This window comes from Theropithecus gelada, chromosome 14 (assembly GCF_003255815.1).
Source record: "Theropithecus gelada isolate Dixy chromosome 14, Tgel_1.0, whole genome shotgun sequence".
Lineage (NCBI taxonomy): Eukaryota > Metazoa > Chordata > Mammalia > Primates > Cercopithecidae > Theropithecus > Theropithecus gelada.
In genome coordinates, this window is record NC_037682.1 from 79160278 (window position 1) to 79181131 (window position 20854).

At 35.8% G+C, this 20854-nt stretch overlaps 1 protein-coding gene across 2 annotated transcripts in view; it reads left to right on the forward strand.

Moving 5' to 3' along the window:
* TMEM135 (transmembrane protein 135) overlaps positions 1–20854 on the forward strand; it is a 261010-nt gene that overhangs the window by 86598 nt on the left and 153558 nt on the right. Inside the window, exon 5 of one of the 2 annotated variants that reach the window (XM_025357908.1) lies at positions 17362–17427. The exons of the other annotated variant lie outside the window; for it this stretch is intronic. Within the exon in view, the coding sequence (XP_025213693.1) occupies positions 17362–17427 (66 nt within the window). The remainder of the gene's footprint in view (positions 1–17361; positions 17428–20854) is intronic. 2 annotated transcript variants of the gene reach the window in all.

Below are 20854 nucleotides of genomic sequence, written 5' to 3' on the forward strand. Positions count from 1 at the left end.
AAGCACAATCAAGATGTAGAATATTTTCTCTTCTTTAAAAAGTCCCTCTTTCCCCTTTGTAGTTTCTCTCCCCACGTCCTAGATCCCAAGCAGTCACTTGGTGGTGTACCACCAAGTCATCAATACCACCAGTCACTAAAATTTTGGCTTTTTTACAGTTCATATAAATGGATATATGTTTTCATTTATCTTGGGTAGATACCTAGGGATAGAATTGCTGGGCCTTATGGTTAGTGTATGTTTAATAAGAAATAAGTTTATAAGAAACTGACAAATTGTTTTCGAAATTGACTGTACCATTTTGCCTTCCCACCAGCAATATATGAGAGTTCCAGTATCTCCATATTCTCACTATCACTTAGTATTGTCATTCTTATTACTTGTCGCCATTCTAGTGCATGTGGAGTGGTATCTCATTTTGGTTTTAATTTGCATTTTCCTAAAGACTAATGATATTGAACATCTTTTTGTTGACTTTGGCTATTCATAAATACTGGTATGTGTATACATATGTACATATATTCATGTATATGTATGTATATGAATATATGTAGATTTTTTTGTTCAAGTATCTGTTGAAATATTTTGGTCATTTCAACTTTTTGGGTTGTGTAGCTTATTTTTGACTAGTAAGAGTTATTTATATATTTTGAATTTAAGTGCTTTGCCACATATATATTTGCAGATATTTTTTCAGAGTTTGTGGGTTGCTTGCTCTTTCTCTCTCTCTCTCTCTCTCTCTTTTTTTTTTTTTTTGAGATGGAGCCTCACTCTGTCACCCAGACTGGAGTGTAGTGGCGTGATCTTGGCTCATTGAAACCTCCACCTCCCGGGTTCAAGCAATTCTCCCACCTCAGCCTTCTGAGTAGCTGGAACTACAGGTGTGCATGCCACCATGCCTGACTAATTTTTTGTATTTTTAGTAGAGATGGGGTTTCATCCTGTTAGCCAGGATGGTCTTGATCTCCTGTCCTTGTGATCCACCTGCCTTGGCCTCCCAAAGTGCTGAGATTACAGATGTAAGCCACCACGCCCAGCTGCTTTTTCTTTTTTTTAATTAAGTAATGGGCTATCATGGGCAAACCATTTGACTGCAAAGAGCAAAAGGCTTTTAATTTTGATTAGGTACATTTTATCAATGAATTAGTTGTCTAGTGTTGTGTCACAAACCACTAAAAAATGTAGTGGCTAAAAATAACAGCGGTATTATTTTTGCAGGAATCTGTAGTCAAATAGTTTGACCATGACAGCCCATTACAGCTTCACTTGACTTTGGCTGATGTAGTTTGAAAGCTAAGGTCTGGAATCATCTGAAGACTCACTGACATGACTAGCACTTGAGCTTGGGATATTCAAATAGCTGTGTTTTAAAACAGTGGGGACACCTCTCTATATCTGTGTAGTTTCTCTTGGCATGGTAGCTTTAAGGTAATTGGAGGTACCATGGTGACTCAGGGCTCCAGAGGCATGATGTCTAAAGACAGTGAGAACACCAGGCAGAAGTCATTTTGCCTGTTATGACTTAATCAGCATCACTTTTCTGCCTCCTTCTATTTATGCTATAGTTACAAAGGCAGTTTTAAAGGTCCCTGGTACAAGGAGAGGGAATATGTATGGAGGAGAGTCAATGTCACATTTTAAGATACACATGTGGGATAGGATATATATTTTGGCATGGGCATCTTTGGATGGTATAATCTGCAATGATGAAATTTTTTCTTTAATTTTTTTATCCCCTAATGTAATATGTCTTTGCTCAAATCATGATCATAAATGTTTTTTGCAGTGTTTTTCTTCCAGAAGTTTTAAGTTTTGAGCTCCAACGTTTAAGTCTGTGATTTATTTTGAGTTAGTTTTTGTTATGGAGTGAGGTATGGGTTGAGGTTTATATATTTCCATTTGGAAATTCTGTTGTTTCATCTCTGTTAGTTGAAGAAACTGTTGCTTCTCCATTGAATTATATTGATATCTTTGTAGAAAATCAATTGGACATATAGCGTTGGGTCTATTTTTGAATTCTGATTATATTCCAATACCACACTGTCTTGATTATTTGAATCTTTATAGTCAGTCTTGAAATAAGTCTGCCAACTTTGTTCTTTTTTTTTTTTTTAACATTGTTATGACTATCTTGTATCCTTTGCGTTTTTTATATAAATTTTATACTCAGATTGTCATTTTCTGCAAGAATGCCTGTTAGGTTTTGATTGAGATTGCTTTGACTTTATTATCAATTTGAGGAGATTTGATAATATTAAATCTTTCTGTTTATGTACATAGCATATTTCTGCACTTTCTTAGGTTTTTAATTTCTTGCAGCATTATTTTTCAGTTTTTAGTGTTTAGATCTTTTACTTCTTTTGTTAAGCTTTATCCCTAAATGTTTAATATATTTGTATTCTAATGGAATGGAAATGTTTTCTAAAACTTCATTTTTAAATTGTTTTTTGGTAGGATACAGAAAACAATTGTGTATTGAATATGTACATTGTTTTTAATGAGTTGGCTAAACTTATGACTAGATCACTTTCTTAAACATTTCTTAGGATTTTTCTACCTACACAGTCATGTCCTGTGTGCATTTGGAAAGTTTTATTGCTTATTTCCCAATGTTTATTTTTATAATATCTTTTCCGTGGTTTATTTTTATAATATCTTTTCCGTGTTTTATTTCACTGGGTTAGGGCATCCAGAAGAATAGCAAATAGAAGTGGTCAGAGTGGCCATCCTGACTTTATTTCTCACTTTAGGTAGAAAGTTGTTCACTTATAAGTCTGATGATAGTTGTCCCTTGTCAAATTGAAGAAGTTTCATTCCATAGCGGTGTCCACCCTGCAGACAGAAACTCTATTAGTTATTAGAACAGGAAAAGTTTTAAAAATTTAATATTAAAAATGTAAACATTTAAAAGTAAAAAAATTAAAATATAACAAGAAAGGCAAAAACTCACAGTTCTTACATTATACAGCAGCAGTCTTTTATGTTTTAATATAAAGAAAAATTAGCTATTGAAAGGTGTCTTAATTACTAAAAGGGGTACAAGAGGAATCTAAGGGATCTAGCAATAGGAGGTAAAAGCTAGGGGAGGTTAACAAATGAAGGAACCAAGGACTCGAGAGAGGGTCCTCCTCCCCAAACCCCCTCAGGCTTTTCTTTAGATCTCTTTAAAGGGAGTTTGTCACTCATGATTTGCTGGTAGAGTAGAAACTTGCTAGAGGGCATGGGCCACAGGTGGTCTGTAGAAGAGTCCAATCTTGCCAGAGCATGGATGAGCTAGAGCAGGTCTGTAGAAAATGCCTGCCATGTTGGTAGTGTTGGTAGAGAGTTGCCTAGGGGTGCAGCTGAAGCTACTGTGGAAATCATCTGCAGGGGGTTCTCAGAAGCAGCAACTAGTTTAGGAGAGCCTGGCTTGACGCTGTGGATGGAGTACTGTGGAAGCAGCCTCATGTAGCTGTGCTGTAAGTGCTGCTGGAAAAGGCTGATTTGTGTGAAAAAGATTATTTTGGTTTTTCCCTATCTCGATTATTATTTCATTTGCATTTTTCAAAAATAGTTATTTTTGGATATAGAATTGTGGGTTGACAATCTGGCATCTACTATTCGTGTCGAGAAGTCTGCCATTAACTGTATTTTCTCTCCCTAAGTATAAAGTGTCTGCCTTTAAGATTTTTTTCTTTCTCTTTGGTTTTCAGAAATTTGAATATGATGTATCCATGTGCGAATTGCTTTGTGTGTTTTTCCTTTTTGGAGTTTTTGTTTGTTTGTTTGTTTGTTTTTTGAGACGGAGGCTTGCTCTGTCGCTCAGCCTGGCGTGCAGTGGTGCGGTCTCGGCTCACTGCAAGCTCCGCCTCCCGGGTTCACGCCATTCTCCTGCCTGAGCCTCCCAAGTAGCTGGGACTACAGGCATCCACCACCACACTGGGCTAATTTTTATATATTTTTAAGTAGAGACGGGGTTTCACCGTGTTAGCCAGGATGGTCTTGATCTCCTGACATCATGAACCGCCCTCCTCGGCCTCCCAAAGTGCTGGGATTACAGGCATGAGCCACCGCGCCCCGCCTCGGAGTTCTTTTAGCTTCCAGATTTCCTCCTCCTCTTCCTTCTTCCCCTCTCCCTCCTTCACCCCTTCCTCTCCTGTCCCTCTTGTACTCCTTTATTCCCGTTTACCCTTCCTTTTCCTCTTTCTCCTCCTTTTACTTTTCCTTCTGCTCCTTTTTTCTTACTCCTCCTCCTTTCTTCTTCTTTTCTTCCTCTTTTTTTTTTTTCTTCAGTATTCAGGAGGTTTTTGACAATTATTTCTTTTCTTTCTTTTTTTTTTTTCTGCCTGCTTTTCTATCTCCTTTCCTGTTGGAGCCTCAATTACATGCGTTGAACTATTTGATACTTCTTGGTCTCTGAGTCTTTCATTTCTCTTCAGTCTTTTTTTCCTCAGTCGTCTTCAAATTAGAAATGTCTAGTATCTCTTCAAGATCACTGATTGTTTTTCTCTGCCATCTCAACTGTTCTGTTGAGCTCACCTAGCAAATTTTTATTTCAGTGATTGTACTTTATTAGCTCAGTTATTTCCATTTAGTTCTTTGTTATAGTTTCCTTTTTCTGTTGAAATTCCTTATTTATCCATCTATTAAATAACATATTGCCAAGAATTTTTTGAACATGTTTTCTTATAACTTTTGACCGTATTTATAACAGCTATTTTGACATCTTTGTTTTTGAAATGCAACACCTGGACCCATTTGGATTCGGTCTTCGTTGACTTTTTTCTCTTCTCTTCTCTTCTCTTCTCTTCTCTTCTCTTCTCTTCTCTTCTCTTCTCTTCTCTTCTCTTCTCTTCTCTTCTCTTCTCTTCTCTTCTCTTCTCTTCTCTTCTTCCTGACTGTGGAGCACACTTTCCTGTTTTGTTTGTTTGTGTGTCTAGTTGTTTTTGATTGGAAATTGGACATTTTATGTTATATGTTTCCAACTGGTCCTCCAGCCTTAGGTTCTGCCCTCTGAAACTTCAAGCCAGTAGGCTTTTGTTTTCTTTAACCTGAGCTGTGTGCAGCTGCAGAACACACTTAGTGAAAGGTGCAGCAAACACACAGCAGCTTTGTCTTTTAGGTGTAGAACCCTTTCTGGTTTTTGCCTGACTTTTTGTCAGTCTCCTGAGTATTTCCCGTATGTATGCCAAATTAAGCAGTCAGTCAAGCTTTTGAGTAGAATTTATATTCAGAATTTGTGTCTCAGTCTTTCTGTGGATCTTTCCCCTCCAGAATTTCCTTCTTAAACTATAGTTGCTCTAATTTTTGAAATTTGACATGTAACCACTTTGATGTGGTAAGGGTATAGTTTTCTGCTCTCAGAACCGCTGGGGAGTTTGGCGAGCACCCCTTGGCAAGAAAGGCAAAAACTCATTTTTTATATTATGCAGTAGCAGTGTTTCATGAGTAAATTCTGCTTGCATTTTGTTGTTTTTCCAATATTGTTTTAAATACTTTTGTCCAGATTTTACATTGTTTTCTGTGAGACAAATGATGTGACCTTTACCTCACCATTATTAGATGTTCCTGATAAATTTCTTTTAAAATTTCAAAACTAATATATGTACCTGGTTAAAAATATTGGGAAAATAGTATAGTATAAATTTAAAAAACTACAGAAATTATTAGTAGAGCTGTAAATTGCATTTGCTAAGTTACTGCTTATTAAAAAAAACAAACACAAGTAAATATTTACAATGAATTATCCTGATGAATGCATACCTATCCGAGTAGATAAATATGGTGTTTTTGTGTTAAATTAAATCAGTGGTTAGCATGCTTGTTTTTCCTAAAGGGCCAGTACATATTTTTGGCTATGCCTGCCATACAGTCTCTGTTGCAACTATTAAATTCTGCTATTATAATTTGAGAGCAGCCATAGACAATAGGTAAACAAATGGGCATGGTGGTGTGCCAGTAATACTTAATTTATATAAACAGGTGGCAGGCTGATTTGCCTGCAGGCCTTGCTGTTTTGAGGAAAGAAAGCCATTCCCTTCATGGGAAATGTTTGGTAATGTGAACTGCTGTTTCTCATCATGAGGGATTACTCCAAGTGTCAATTTTTCATTTGTGGTGAAGAAAGTATTACCTTTAATCTTCTAGTTGGGAATATACTTTGAAATTCAGTCTATCTAACCTATAATGTTTTACTGTATATAATTTGTGTGTGAAAGTGTGTGTGTGTGTGTGTGTGTGTGTGTTTTCTGGCTGCTTTCAAGAGTTTTTTTTTTAATTTAGATTTTATAATGTTGTTTGTGATGTGTCTGGGTATGGTTTTTCTTTTTTATTATAAATTCACAATTCATAATTGTATACATTTATGGGGAACAAAGCAACGTTATAATCTTATGAGTACAATGTGGAATAATTAAATCAAGCTGGTTAACATATCTATTACCTCAATTACTTAACTTTTTTGTGGCAAGAACATTTGAAATTTACTCTCTTAGCAATTTGGAAATGTGCTGTACTCTATTATCAGCTGTATTCACCATGCAGTGCAATAGAACTCAAAGGAAGAAAAAAAAAAGCCCTATTTCTCCAGAGATTTTGTACCCTTTGATCACATCTCCTCATTTCCCCCACCTCCAGCCTCTGTAACCACTATTCTACTTTCTGCTATGGGTTTGATTGTGTTGGATTCCCCATATAAGTGAGAACATATGGTATTTGTCTTTCTGGGTACAACTTATATAGCATAATCTCCAATTTCATCCATGTTGTCTCAAATGTCAGAATTTCCTTCATTTTAAAGGCTGAATAGTATTCTATAGTGTAAATACCTCACCTTTTCTTTATCCATTCATCTGTTGATGGACACTTAGGTTGATTTCATAACTTAGCTATTGTAAATAGTTGCTGCAGTGAACATAGGGGTGCAGACATCTCTTCAACGAACTGATTTCAAATCTTTTGGGTAAATACCCAGCAGTGGGATTGCTGGATCATATGGCAGTTCTATTTTTAGTGTTTTTGAGAAACTTCTATACTTTTTTGCATAATGCCTGTACTAATTTATATTCCCACCAAGAGTATATAAAGGTTCCCTTTTCTCCATATCCTTGTCAACACTTACCTTTCATCTTTTTGATAAAAGCTATTCTGACAGGTGTGAGATGATACATCATTGTGGTTTTAATTGCATTTCTCTGCTAATTTCTGATGTTGATTTTTTTTTTCATATATCTGTTGGCCATTTGTATGTCTTCTTTGGAGAAATGTCTGTTCAGGACACTTACCCATTTTTTCAATTGAATTTTTTGTTTTCTTGCTATTGAATTGTTTGTGCTCCTTACCTATTTGGGGTATTCATTCTTTATTGGATGGATGGTTTGCAAACATTTTCTCCCAATCCATGGGTTGTCTCTCTACTTCGTTGTTTTCTTTGCTGTGCAGAAGCTTTTTAGTTTGATGTAATTCCCATTTGTCTATTTTTGTTTTTGTTGCCTGCACTTTTGGGATCAAATTCAAAAAATCATTGCCCAGACCAATGTTGTTTAGTCTTTATCCTGTGCTTTCTTGTAGTAGTTTTAGAGTTTCAGGCCTGTGTTTCAGTCTTTAATCCATTTTGCACTGATTTTTGTATATGGTGTGAGACAAGGCTCTAATTTCATTCTCCTGTATGTGAAAATCCAGTTTTGCCAGCACCATTTATTGAAGACATTGTCCTTTTCCCATTGTGTATTTGTGGCACTTTTGTCAAAAATCAGTGGAAGCCATGTGTGGTGGCATGTGCCTGTAATCCCAGCTACTCAGGAGGCTGGGGCAGGAGGATTACTTGCACTCAGGAGTTTTTTGAGATCAGCCTGGAGGAATATAGTGAGACTCAGTCTCAGAAAAAAAAATTGGTTGATTGTATATGAACCTGCTTTAGCCTCTGGAGTAGTTGGGAGTAGTGCACCACCATGCCAGGCTAATTGTTTTAGTTTTATGTTTTAGAAAATAAGCGATCTTCCTACTTTAGCCTCCAGAGTAGCTGGGAGGCTATTTACATGTGCGAGCCACTCTACCTGGTGATTTTTGCTTTTCTATTCACAGCCATGATTAGCGTTCCTTTGTTTTTGGTTTTTCATTAATCCATCCCATATTTTTACATTTGAAAAGGCAAAATTAGTATTTGTCAAACATCTATTAATCTCAAAAAGTACTGTACTAAACTTTACCTTGGATTCAATGTTTTACGCCCTCTAACTCTTTATGGAGTGTTTTCACATATATTAATACCTGCATTGACCACTTTCAGGCAGGTTGAAATTAACTGTGACCATCTTACAGACAAAATCAATGTGTAGAGAGTTTAAATGACCTGCCTAAGGTTGCCCAAGTAGTAAACAGTTGGAAATGAGATAACTAGAAATCTAGTTGCCTGACTAATAGGAAATAAATATCTGCTAAATACAACTATTTTTGTATTTATATTTATAAATTGCATGTTAAATTGACCCACTGAAATCTTTCTATAAGGTGATGCCTACATGATTAAAGGTATTGTAAGATGATGATTGAAATGTATTATAATCATACTGCTCACACCTATAATCCCAGCACTCTGGGAGGCCAAGACAGGGGGATCACCTGAGGTCAGGAGTTCGAGACCAGCCTGGCCAACATGGTGAAACCCTGTCTCTACTAAAAAATGCAAAAATTAGCCCAGCATAGTGGCGTGTGCCTGTAGTCTTAGCTACTTGGGAGGCTAAGGCACGAGAATCACTTGAACCCAGGAGGCGAGGGTTGCCATGAGCTGAGATCATGCCACTGCACTCCAGCCTGGGTGACAAAGCGAAACTCCATCTTGGAAAACAAACAAACAAACCACTAACTCTATATTAAGTGTATATTTCTTGTTTATTTTACTTACTGTATGTTGGTTTAATGAATTAAAAAGTATTGGACTATAGAAACATGAGTCTCTGTTGAATTTTGGTCATTTTCACTTTAGAAGTTACTCAAACTTCCTCTGCTTACAACATTTTACATTGTTCCAAAATTCTGCTTTAATCATTTATCTTGGCTGGGCGTGGTCACTCACGCCTGTAATCCCAGCACTTTGGGAAAGCTGAGGCGGGTGGATCACCTGAGGTCAGGAGTTCGAGACCAGCCTGGCCAACATGGTGAAAACCTGTCTCTACTAAAAATACAAAAATTAACCGGACATGGTGTTGGGCTCCTATAATCCCAGCTACTCGGGAGGCTGAGGCAGGAGAATCACTTGAACCCAGGAGGTGGAGATTGCGGTGAGCCAAGATCGTGCCACTGCACTCCAGCCTGGGTGACATAGCAAGGCTCTGTCTCAAAACAAACAAACAAACAAACAAAACTTTTATCTTTTAGTGTAACAAAAATTGTTACTTCTTTTTTAAGAGAAGAGGTCTCTGTATATTGCCCAGTCTGTCCTCTAACTCTTGGACTCAAAGGATCCTTCTGCCTCAGCCTCCTGAGTAACTGGGACTATAGGCGTGTGCCACTGTGCCCAGCTAATTGTTATTGTTACTTTTTATTTTTATTATTACCAAACAGTGTGTGTGCATAGCAGAACATAGAAAATAACTAAAGAAGAAAATCACCCAGAGATTACTACTGTTACCACCTCAGCATGCATCTTTATAGATCTTTTTGATTTGCACACATATACACAAAAACATACACACAAAAGTCCAATCCAGAAGTTTGCATTTATTACATCTAGGTTTTATGTCTCTTAAGTCTCTTATCTAGCACTGTTATTTAAAACAGTCTCTTGTTAACTTATGATTGTTTTTGAGACAAAGTCTTACTCTGTTGCCCAAGCTAGAGTGCAGTGGTGCGACCTCGGCTCACTGCAACCTCTACCTCTCGGGTTCAAGCGATTCTCCTGCCTCAGCCTCCTGAGTAGCTGGGACTACAGGCATGCACTACCATGCCCGGCTAATTTTCATATTTTTAGTAGAGATGGGGTTTCACTATGTTGGCCAGGCTGGTCTTGAACTCCTGACCTCATGGTCTGCGTGCTTCGGTCCCCCAAAGTGCTGGGATTACAGGCGTGTGCCACCACACACGGCCGTTAACTTATTTTTAAACAAGGACATTGTAGACAGTTATTTTCCCCTGTCACTGACATAGAATGAATGAATGCTTTTAGTATTAATCATCTTAGATGTAATAAAAACTCAAAAGAAAGAGTCATTTCAATCAATAATTTGGTATAGGTAAATTTACAAATGCTGAGAATTAGCTCTGAATTCATTTTTTTTGACCCTTGTTAGTAGTTGTTTAGGTACAAGGAAATAAAAAAGCAATCTCTTTGGCAGAGGTCAAAAGAAAGTTGTACACTTCAGTGCTTTCCCATAGAAACAAAGGAAGCTTAGCTGAATTGGCAGAATGCTATTAGAATGAGATATTCTTAAAAATGTTGGTGGGAAGAGCTGATGAAATAAATAAGTTGGGAACAAAGCATTGAATTTGGTATTCTTCTTCTACTGGAGAAGGTGCCGAAAAAGAATTTGATCCTCAGATTGCCTAGGGTTTTGAGACATGAGAAAGAACGTAATTTGATCTGGTTTTGAGAAATTATTGCATACTTTATTTTAAGTGCTTGCTGCCTCTACCTTTCCCCTTTTGCTCCTCAAATACATAAAGTAAGTAGCCTGACCTACAGGAGGACTGTTAAAATCATATCACTAGATTAAATAGAATTAAAAAAGAAACAGGAAGATTGAAGATGTAGTTTAATATATGTATCATTAAGAATAGAATAAATACAATAACATAATGGGTGAGAAATATATTTCTTAATAAAAATTTCTGAGAATAGATAGACCTTTCAACATTTAGTTATATATGCTTTAAAAAAAACTATCATAGTAAATTTATAATTTTTGTTTGAGTATGTGAATAACCCTTCGCCTGCCCATTATTGGCCTATTATAAATCTTTCAATGAATTATGGGTTGGAGTTATATTCATATGTGCTGAATTTACAAAATTTAACAGTTTGCCTTAAACGTTTAAAAAATTTTCTAACTTAGCACCAACTCCCCCCATATCTTTGTGTGTGTGTGTGTGTGTGTGTGTGTGTGTGTGTTTATGCATGTGGAGAAATGTTCCAGAGATTCTTTCTTCTCATTTAAAAAAAGTTAGAAAAAATTTTGCTCTTATTTATAAATTACATGCTGTATTTTACTAATAAAGTGTATAGCCTTGCTTAACTTTGTCCTGACAGTTTCTAAACTGTGAATCTTTCTATTTTTCTAATGCTATAACTAATATTTGTGTTTTTCAACTTTAGCTAAGCGTAAGTACTACTTAGCGATTCTGTGTTCTATTTACTTACGTGTTCCTATACTCTTACCCCTGTCCTTATGTTAGTGTCTTTGTCATTCTCAGAGGCTTATTCTTTCTTCTAATTCAGAGAGGGATGGGGAAGGGGAAGAGAAAAGGGGAAAATTTACACAGTGGCAGAGGGTCAGGGAAAGGGAGAGGAAGAGAGTTTAGTTATACTTGCACCTGCATCCTTTTAACACAGACAACAGATTGCTATGTATGTTCTTAATCCTGTCTTAAACAGGAATCTTTCTCAGTCATAGCCATTTTCCTTCTTGTATCTGTAAGTTCTTCCACCTTACTGAACACTGACTTCTACTTAGCCAGTAAAAACGTGTTTAAATCTCTTCTCTCCTACAAATATCCTGTTACCAATTTTCTCTCAACTGTGATTCTCGTTCTAGCCACAACTCAATCTCCTTCTTTACCTTTATTGTCAAACTTTTCACATTTACTTGTACAATTTGTATCTTCTCATTCAGTCCTCAACTATATTCTCATCTGCACTGCTCTATTAAAATTGTAAAGTAGTTGACCTATTGGACACTTGATTACTTCTATAAAAGTTTTTTTCAAAATTTAATTAAATATTTACGTGTAGTTTAAAAGTGAAATGGTGGCCGGGCGCAGTGGCGCACGCCTGTAATCCCAGCACTTTGGGAGGCCAAAGCGGGTGGATCACCTGAGGGTCAGGAGTTAGCGACCAGCCTAACATGGTGAAACCCTGTCTTTGCCAAATACAAAAAAATTAGCTGGGCGTAGTGGCGCATGCCTGTAATCCAAGCTACTTGGGAGGGTGAGACAGGAGAATCGCTTGTACCTGGGAGGTGGAGGTTGCAGTGAGCCGAGCACACCATTGCACTTCAGCCTGGGCAGCAAAAGCGAAACTCCATCTCAAAAAAAAAAAAAAAAAAAAAAAAAAAAAGGTGAAATGGTATGCTGCAAAAGTTACAGAAAATAGTAGTATTCTTTTCCACCCCTTCTAACACATGAATTCTACAGTGCAGAGGCAACCGCTTGCAGTCTTTGCCTTATTTCCTCTGTTGCTTCGTTATATCTAGATTAACTTACCTACACTGTTATTCTTGTTTTGGTTTACACATTACTGACTTTCTACTACAGAAGATGGGAATTTGGTTTTCTTTACACTCAAGGGTGGTGTGGGGATGTTCACGATATGGTAATACATAAATTTTGTTTAAAATAGTATTTAATGTTTAGCATATTCTGTTCCAACTGTGTGACAATTACTCATAGCCGAGCCATTGTACAACTTGTCTTGCTACCTTATGTTTTTTTCATAGTTAATAACTGCCTCACTTTTTATTTGCCTAGTTTCTTTGTACCTATTACTAACTCACTTCCTAACTTTGTGACATAAGATTCCTTTCAGTATTATCAAGAACACCTACTAATTTTTCAGTTATATTTTTCCCTCTGTGGAGCTTCATCATTTCTTGAAGTTTGTTGTCTTGTTCCCGTCTTATCTGACTACTTGGGACTTCCATTTACCTCTGTAATTTGTTGAATCCCAGTTGTCTTTTTGGATTTACTCTGTATTTTACTGAATGTAGCTGGGAGGTAGATATTTTTAGATCTTGCAAATCTGGAAATATTTTTATATTGTCTTCACAATTAAGAGTTTGATTAATACAGATTTCTATGTGAGAAATTGCTTACCTTCCAAATTTTAAGGCATTATTTTATTGTCTTCTAGTTGCAATTATTGCTGTTGAGTAGTCCCGGGTTGTTTTGATTCCTGTTTCTTTGTTTAATGAAATTTCAGGATGTGGTTTAACGTGGGTCTCTAAAAAATCATGGTGCTGGGTATGGGTGTTTAGCAGGCTCTTTCACTTTGGGAATTTATATCCTTGTATTGAGAAATATCCTAGTGTAATTTTGTATCCTCTACTCTGTTTCTTTGTTTTTCTGTTTGAATTCCTGGAAGAGTTTCTCAACTTTTATTTGGAATTTTTTTTTACCAAAATTTATAGTTTTGCTATTATAATTTCTTAGAGTCCTTCAGTTCTCTAAAGTGTTCCTTTTCTTATAACATACTATTCTTGTTTTATGGTTGCAATGGATGTGTTTTTGTGTGTACTTTTCAGAAATTTATTTTGATCTTCCATTTAATTTATTTATTCCAAATTTCTTTTTTGTGTTTATTTTGCTCTGTCTTTCATGTTAAAGGAATTCCTTAAATGTTTATTGATTCTTGTTTGTCTTTTTATTTAAAAGTTCCTTTGAAGCTTAATTGGAAGCTCACTGTTTTTATTTGTGGGTCTTTACCTATTTCAATGTGTAATTTCCAAAAGTTAGCATCATGTGGGTCTTTTTTCTTGGGCTGTTTTTTTTTTTTCCCCCCTAAAGAGGGATCCTCTTATCAGCTACCTTGAGAATGGGAAGGTGGTTGGGATATAGGCATAGTTCCACTGCTTTTGGATCAATGGAAAGAGATACAGTAGGTGGTGAGTTGGGATGGATGGTGGCCTAACATTCGCTATGTATGGTTTGACTTAACATCCCGTCGTTACTAGTATGGTGTTGCACTCCTGTCCTAATTATCCTAACTCTGGTTTATTCCCTTTAGAGAATCTTCTCTTGATTTGAGAGAAGTGATTGGTGTTTAACTGGGCAGACAAGAAGAGAGGAGTCTAACTCCTTTTTAGACTGTTTTGCAGCCAGTCCACCAGTTCTCAGTCTTACCTGCATTCTGGCCTTCTGGTGCCTTTCTATTGATGCTTCTAATTCCTAAGGTTCTGCTGAACAAATTAGCATGTCTTCTGACTCTTCAGAGAGTGAAATTATGGCTACCTTTGTACTGTTAAGTCTGTTACTCTCTTGTTCATGCTCCAAAGTTTCATTGATATTTTTTGTGTTCTGTCAACTCCCTTATTGTGTTCTTTTTTTCTTTGTGGTTTATACTCCTTTATTTCCTTCTGTCATTTTTGTAGTATTTCTGGAAGGAGTAAAGTTAAGTCTGTATGATCACTGTAGTATATTTAACGTAATGGCTTCTCTTCATTTTGAAATTCTTTACTCTTGACTTCTAGGATTTTATTTTTCTGCAATGCCTTCGATTCTCATGTTACTTTTTTTTTTGAGATGAATTTTCACTCTTGACGCCCAGGCTGGAGTGCAATGGTGCAATCTTGGCTTACTGCAGCCTCCACCTCGTGGGTTCAAGCAATTCTCCGGCCTCAGCCTCCCAAGTAGCTGGGATTACAGGCGTGCACCACCATGCCTGGCTAATTTTTTGTATTTTTAGTAGAGATGGGTTTCACCATGTTGGTCAGGCTGGTCTCAAACTCCTGACCTCAGGTAACCCACCTGCCTCGGCCTCCCAAAGTGCTGGGATTACAGGCATGAGCCACTGTACCCGACCCTTATGTTACTTTTGAGCCTTCCCTGCTGTATCCTTTTCTTTTGCCTCATTTTATATGTTGTTATTTCCTATTGTTCTTTTGTTCTCTTTAACTTTCTTGATTTGCCTCATCAAGGTTTCTGGTTACAACCAACTCTTTATACATTGATGACACCAAAATGATATTGATAGTTCTTACCGATACCCTGAGGTCCAGTTCCATAATATCTGTTAGGCATCTTTTTATATACATCTCCCACATATATCAGTTTCCTTACCCCTTCTCCAGTTCTCCACCTCTTGTACCCCTGGATTTTATTAGATGTATGTTTAGTTTTTAAATTTAAAATTCTGTGATGTTTCTAGTTTATAAATTCTTAAAATTTATGTTTTGTAGAGCATCCTTCGATTTACATATTTTTGATCATTAAAGGTTAGAAATGCATTCCTTTTATGCCAGGCTAGAAAAATAAAAGCACATATTGAACAGAGGAGCATGCACCCTCTTCTGGTCTCAACCATCATGCAGTCTCAACCATCTCATGCAGTCTTTTTCCTTCAGCCCCACTGGCCATCTTATTTGTCCTCAAACATGCCAAGTATGATCCTACCTACAGGCTCTTGTGGTTTTTTGACTAGAACCTTCTTTCCTCCAATTTTCAAATTAGTTGATACGTTGAAATCTTGTAGAGGGGATTTTGGCAAATAGTAGGTATTGAGTTAGTGTCAGCAATTATTACTGTCATTATCATTGTAATATCCATACTGGCTATTCACTTTATGGTTTCACTTAGTTTCTGTTCAAATTATCTTCTCTTAAAAGAGGCCACCCTTGATTTACTCTATTTAAAATATCCCTTCTACCTCATTGTTCTTCATATACTTATTATGCTTAAGTTTTTCATTTCCCATATTCACATGCATATGACTTACTTATTTCTGTATTTGTTTGCTCCTACTGTCCCCTAGATGTAAACTCTGTAAAAATAAGGGCATTGTCAAACTGACTCTGTTGCTAATTCCTTCAGTTTGCCCTTTACAGTGCTTATGAAATAATTGTTCAATAAATTCTAGACTAACAAATCAATATCCTTTTCTTTCTGTATATTACAGTGTTCTACACTCTATCAGTGGATTTTCCATTAAATACTCTTTAGGTACAATCCTAAAGAATGTTTTATTAGGGTCTAAATCCTCAGCAATTGTAAGATGGGGAAGCATTGGAAATAGCAATAACTATTTTTTTTTAATTGTGGTAAAACATATACAATGTTAAATTTACGTTTTAGCCATTTTTTGTGTATTCAGAGGCCTGTGAGGACAGCTTCATGGATTTCCAGTTTTTTTAAGTACTTTTGAAAAGATTGTCCTTTGCCCACTCAATAGTCTTATTATCCTGATCAAATATCATTTGACCATATATGCAAGGATTTATTTTTGGGTTCTCTGTTCTATTCCATTGTCTTAAATGTCCATCTTTATGATAGTACCAGGTATTTTTGATTACTGTAGGTTTGTACTAAGTTTTGAATCAGAAAGTGAGTCCTTCAACTTTCTTCTTCTTTTTTCAAGATTGTTTTGTTTATTTGGGGTCCCTTAACGTTCTATATGAATTTCAGGATGGGTTTTTGTATTTCTGCAAAATGTGCCATTGGGATTTTAATAGGGATTGCATTGAATCTGTAGATCACTTTGGGTTGTATGGTCATCTTAATAATAAGTATTCCGAACCATGAGCACAGGATGTCTTTTTATTTATTTGTGTCTTCTTCAATTTCTTTCAGCAATGTTTTGTTGTTTTCAGATTACAAGTCTTTCACTTCCTTGTTTTATTTTTCCCTAGGATTTTTTTTGATGCTATTGTAAATGGAATTTGTTTTCTTAATTTCCATTTCTGATTGTTCATTGTTAGTGTATAGCGAGCAATAACTATTTTGGGGTTAATTAAGTAATGTCACTTAATATATGACATTACTAAATTACTTCATCTCCTCTCTGTATCTTAGTAGCAGATAAGTGATTTGAACTAAATTCAAATGGAAACTAAATTCAGAATAAATGATGACTTCCAAAGCGAACTTAAATGCTAAATTTGAACTTAATTTTTGTTCATTAAACTAAGGTTTAAACTTGTCTAAGCAAACTAATTTGAAACTATAGTCCTGGAAGAATACCAGATTATCAAAATAATCATTTGAAACAATTAAGTTTGAACTCTTAAAAGATTGTGATAATGATATTTCTGGGGTATAATTTATAACTTCTAGCTCTTAGTGTGCCTTGTAGATAGTTCTCTAGTTGCATTTCCTTTCTCTTTTCTTACTTTCTTTCTTTCTTTCTTTCTTTCTTTCTTTCTTTCTTTCTTTCTTTCTTTCTTTCTTTCTTTCTTTCTTTCTTTCTTTCAGACAGGGTCTCACTCTGTCATCTAGGCTGGAGTGCAGTGGCTCAATCATAGCTCACTGTAGCCTTGAACTCCTGGACTCAAGCGATCCTCCTGCCTGAGTAGCTAGGACTATAGGCATATACCACTTATTGATGGTTGCCTAGAAGTTGCTGGATATATAATAGTTTTGAATGTTGTTCACATTTAGGGTGTGGGATATACAATTGAGGAGAGATTATAGATTATATATTTTTGCTGTTTTTTTTTTTTTTTTTTTTTTTTTAATTTACAGGCCACAGAAACACTATTCAGAATGGGTGTAGCAAGAGGAGCCATCACAACATTAAGAAATGGAGAAGTAAGATGATAATTTTCATACAGTTATTAGTTGTTAATTTACAGTTTGTGATTTTTAGAATATAAAATGTGATGAAATCTATGATGCTTTGTCTAAGAAATAGAGAGATATCTGGTATATATAATATTGAATGTACCTGAACAAATCCATTTTAATTCATAGTCATATTGGAACCAGATCTTAGGTTGAAAACAAATTACTGTCTTTTTACCTTTAGTTATCAAATATCTTTACTCTTAAAAAATGACATTTTGTTAGTAACTTCTACAAATGTTTTTAATGAAAAAAGAACCCCTTACCTTTTGCTTTCTTTCTATTTTGTGTTATACAGGACTGATACTTATTTCTTAAGATAAAATAATTGGAAATGTTGAAGTTTACCACACATGGAGAGAAGGGAAGGAAGAGGGAGGGGAGAGGGAGAAGAAGGCTGGAGAGGATTTTTGTCTGCAGATGCTAAGTTTTGACTTTTTAAAATGCTCCTGTCAATCCTTTAAAAGATTTTTCTATCACCTCACATAAATTTTCATTTTAAAATTATTACCAGCTTAATTAGTACTCTGTCTGCTCTTTCTTTATTTTCTCCTTTACTAATACAAATGTAGGTTGAGGCCAAATGTAACACCACATTGTTATGTTCCTTTTTCTGTTCTATTGGCAAGTACTTAAGGCTAAAATACAGAACTCCCTATTTTTGGGGAGATGGAGTCTTGCTATGTTGCTTAGGCTGGTCTTGAACTCCTGGCCTCAAGTGATTCTCCTGCCTCCTGCCTCAGCCTCACAAAGTGCTGGCATTACAGGCATGAGCCACCATGTCTAGCCCTTACAATTCCCTATTCTTGAATTAAGTTTGATGTTATTTAATGTAATATTTATAATTCAGAAACCTAAATATTTAATAGTGGAAGTGAATATCTAAGGAGTTAAATAAAATTGTATTACTTCATAACTATAAATGTGTTGGTTGATGTATTTGCTCATTAGGCAGAAATGTGCCAACATTTGAAAAGTATGTATACTCTAAATATTTAATTTTGTATTGGCAAATCACCTTGGTATAATTTGTAACATATATTTTGTCTATACAGAAAGACTTAACTGACCCCTTGTATTCTCAAACATTGAAGTATATGGTGTCATTTTGAAAAAAGAAAACTTACAGCAATGTAGTCAGACATAGTAATCTACCTATAATGTCTAAAAATGAATTTCAGATTTTACTAATTACTGTATTTTTTTTTCATAGAGTGGGCAATGAACTGTTGAACTTACCTTCTTTTATAGGACGGTTAGGGAAATGTATGCAACACAGTTGTATAAGTAATCATCTGAGGATAGCAACACATTGGATATATACTTATTTTACTTAATGGGGAGGCAATAGTTAAAATAGCTGGCTTTTGATCCATTTTTCTACTAATTATTAGGTGTTGTTCCATGTGGCCAACCTGGTTAACAAGTATTACTGTCAGATAAAGTGTTTAAGCACTCTCTGACCTCCAGTTTCTATAATGAGGTTAAAAGTGTAAGATGCACATATTTTTCTTACATTTTAAGAGCTCTGAAAATGGAATGTGTCTTCTAATTAATGGCACCTCAGAGTTACCATCTGCTATTCTTCACATTTTAATGTCTCTAAAATTAGGAAATTTCTTTTTTTCCCCACTGACTTTTTTGGTTCTCAGGAAATTTGTCTGTGGTATGTTAGGGTTGATAAAATAATATTTTATGGTTTAAAAAGTACAGAGTGATGTGTGGCAAGCATTTGTTAAATGGTAGTTAGGATAGGCCACTAATTAGTTTTAATTTCATGATTTGATTTTTGGAAGTAGAGGAGACAAAACAAAACAAAGATATTACTGAATACACACACACACACACACACACACACACACACACACACACACACACACACACACACANACACACACACACACACACACACACACACACACACACACACACACACAGACACACATGCCATAGATTTTCCGAGATGGTGGGCTAAATGCTATGGAAATGGGTGCCATGATTCCTGACTTTAGAGGAGCTTACTCTCTGATGGGGGAAACAATTCTATCAATACTTGGAAAAAGGAAAAAGTCTGGGAGAGTGTGGAAATACTTTGTTTAGCTTGAGTCTGAAACTAACCAGTGTCCCGATTCCACTTGGATTGTGTTAAATTTAAACTGTGTTTTAGTATTAGGACAATGGTAGATAATCTGTTTGAGAGTAGGATATAAACTAAAAGGTTAATAATTTGAGGGATTATTTAAAACACAACCTGAAATCATTATATTTATCAATATTGGAAAATTTATAATATGCTAAGGGAGGAAAGCGGCAAGTGGTTAATTTATTTGTCCTAGGCGTTTTAAAAAAATGTACTAGGCTAGTACTGCAAAAATATTTGTTAGGCAGGGATTCATAGGTAACCTCATGACGAGTGTATCAGGTAAGAGAAAAAAAGTTGGTATATCCAAATTCTAAAAATATCAGTCTTTCAGCGAATTTATCCAGATGCATGATGACAATAAACTTTGCATGTTTCCTCCTCCCTGTTCTGGCTTTAATGCTGTATTTTGTCTACTTACTGGACATTTCTGCTTGGATATTTGCAGAAATTTTGAAATGGGAGAACATTTTCCCCTTTCTGAAAGTAAGATAGTCTTTGAAGGTGTTTAAAACTTATTTTATAGGTTGTAATGTATTATAGGAGGTCTTAAGCAGAGGAGCGATACTTTATCTTTTAAAAATCCTCCTCTTAACTCTCCAAGGGAGAGATTACACTGGTCATCTTATAGGTAAACTGAGGCTTAGAGAAGTTAAACATTTTGCCTGTGGTCAAATAGCTAGGAAATTGGAGAGCTAGGATTTGAACCCTTGTCTCCAAAGTTCATTGATTCTAGTATGCAATATAATTGCCCTCAATGTACAATAATTCACTTACTTAGACTTTAAGGTGTAAGGAAGGGATCCAGTTTCAGTTTTCTGCATATGGCCAGCCAGTTTTCCCAACACCATTTATTAAATAGGGAATCCTTTTCCCATTGCTTGCTTTTGTCAGGTTTGTCAAAGATCAGATAGTTGTAGATGTGTGACATTATTTTTGAGGCCTCTGTTCTGTTCCATTGGCCTATGTATTTGTTTCGGTACCAGCACCATGCTGTTTTGATTACTGTGACCTTGTAGTGCAGTTTGAAGTCAGTGTAGTTGTACTGACAGTGTAGTGTAGTTTGATGCCTCCAGTTTTGTTCTTTTTGCTAGGATTTTCTTGACTATATGAACTCTTTTTTGGCACCATATGAAATTTAGTTTTTTCTAATTCTGTGAAGAAAGTCAATGGTAGCTTGATGGGGATAGCATTGAATCTATAAATTACTTTGGGCAGTATGGCCATTTTCACGATATTGATTCTCCCTATCCA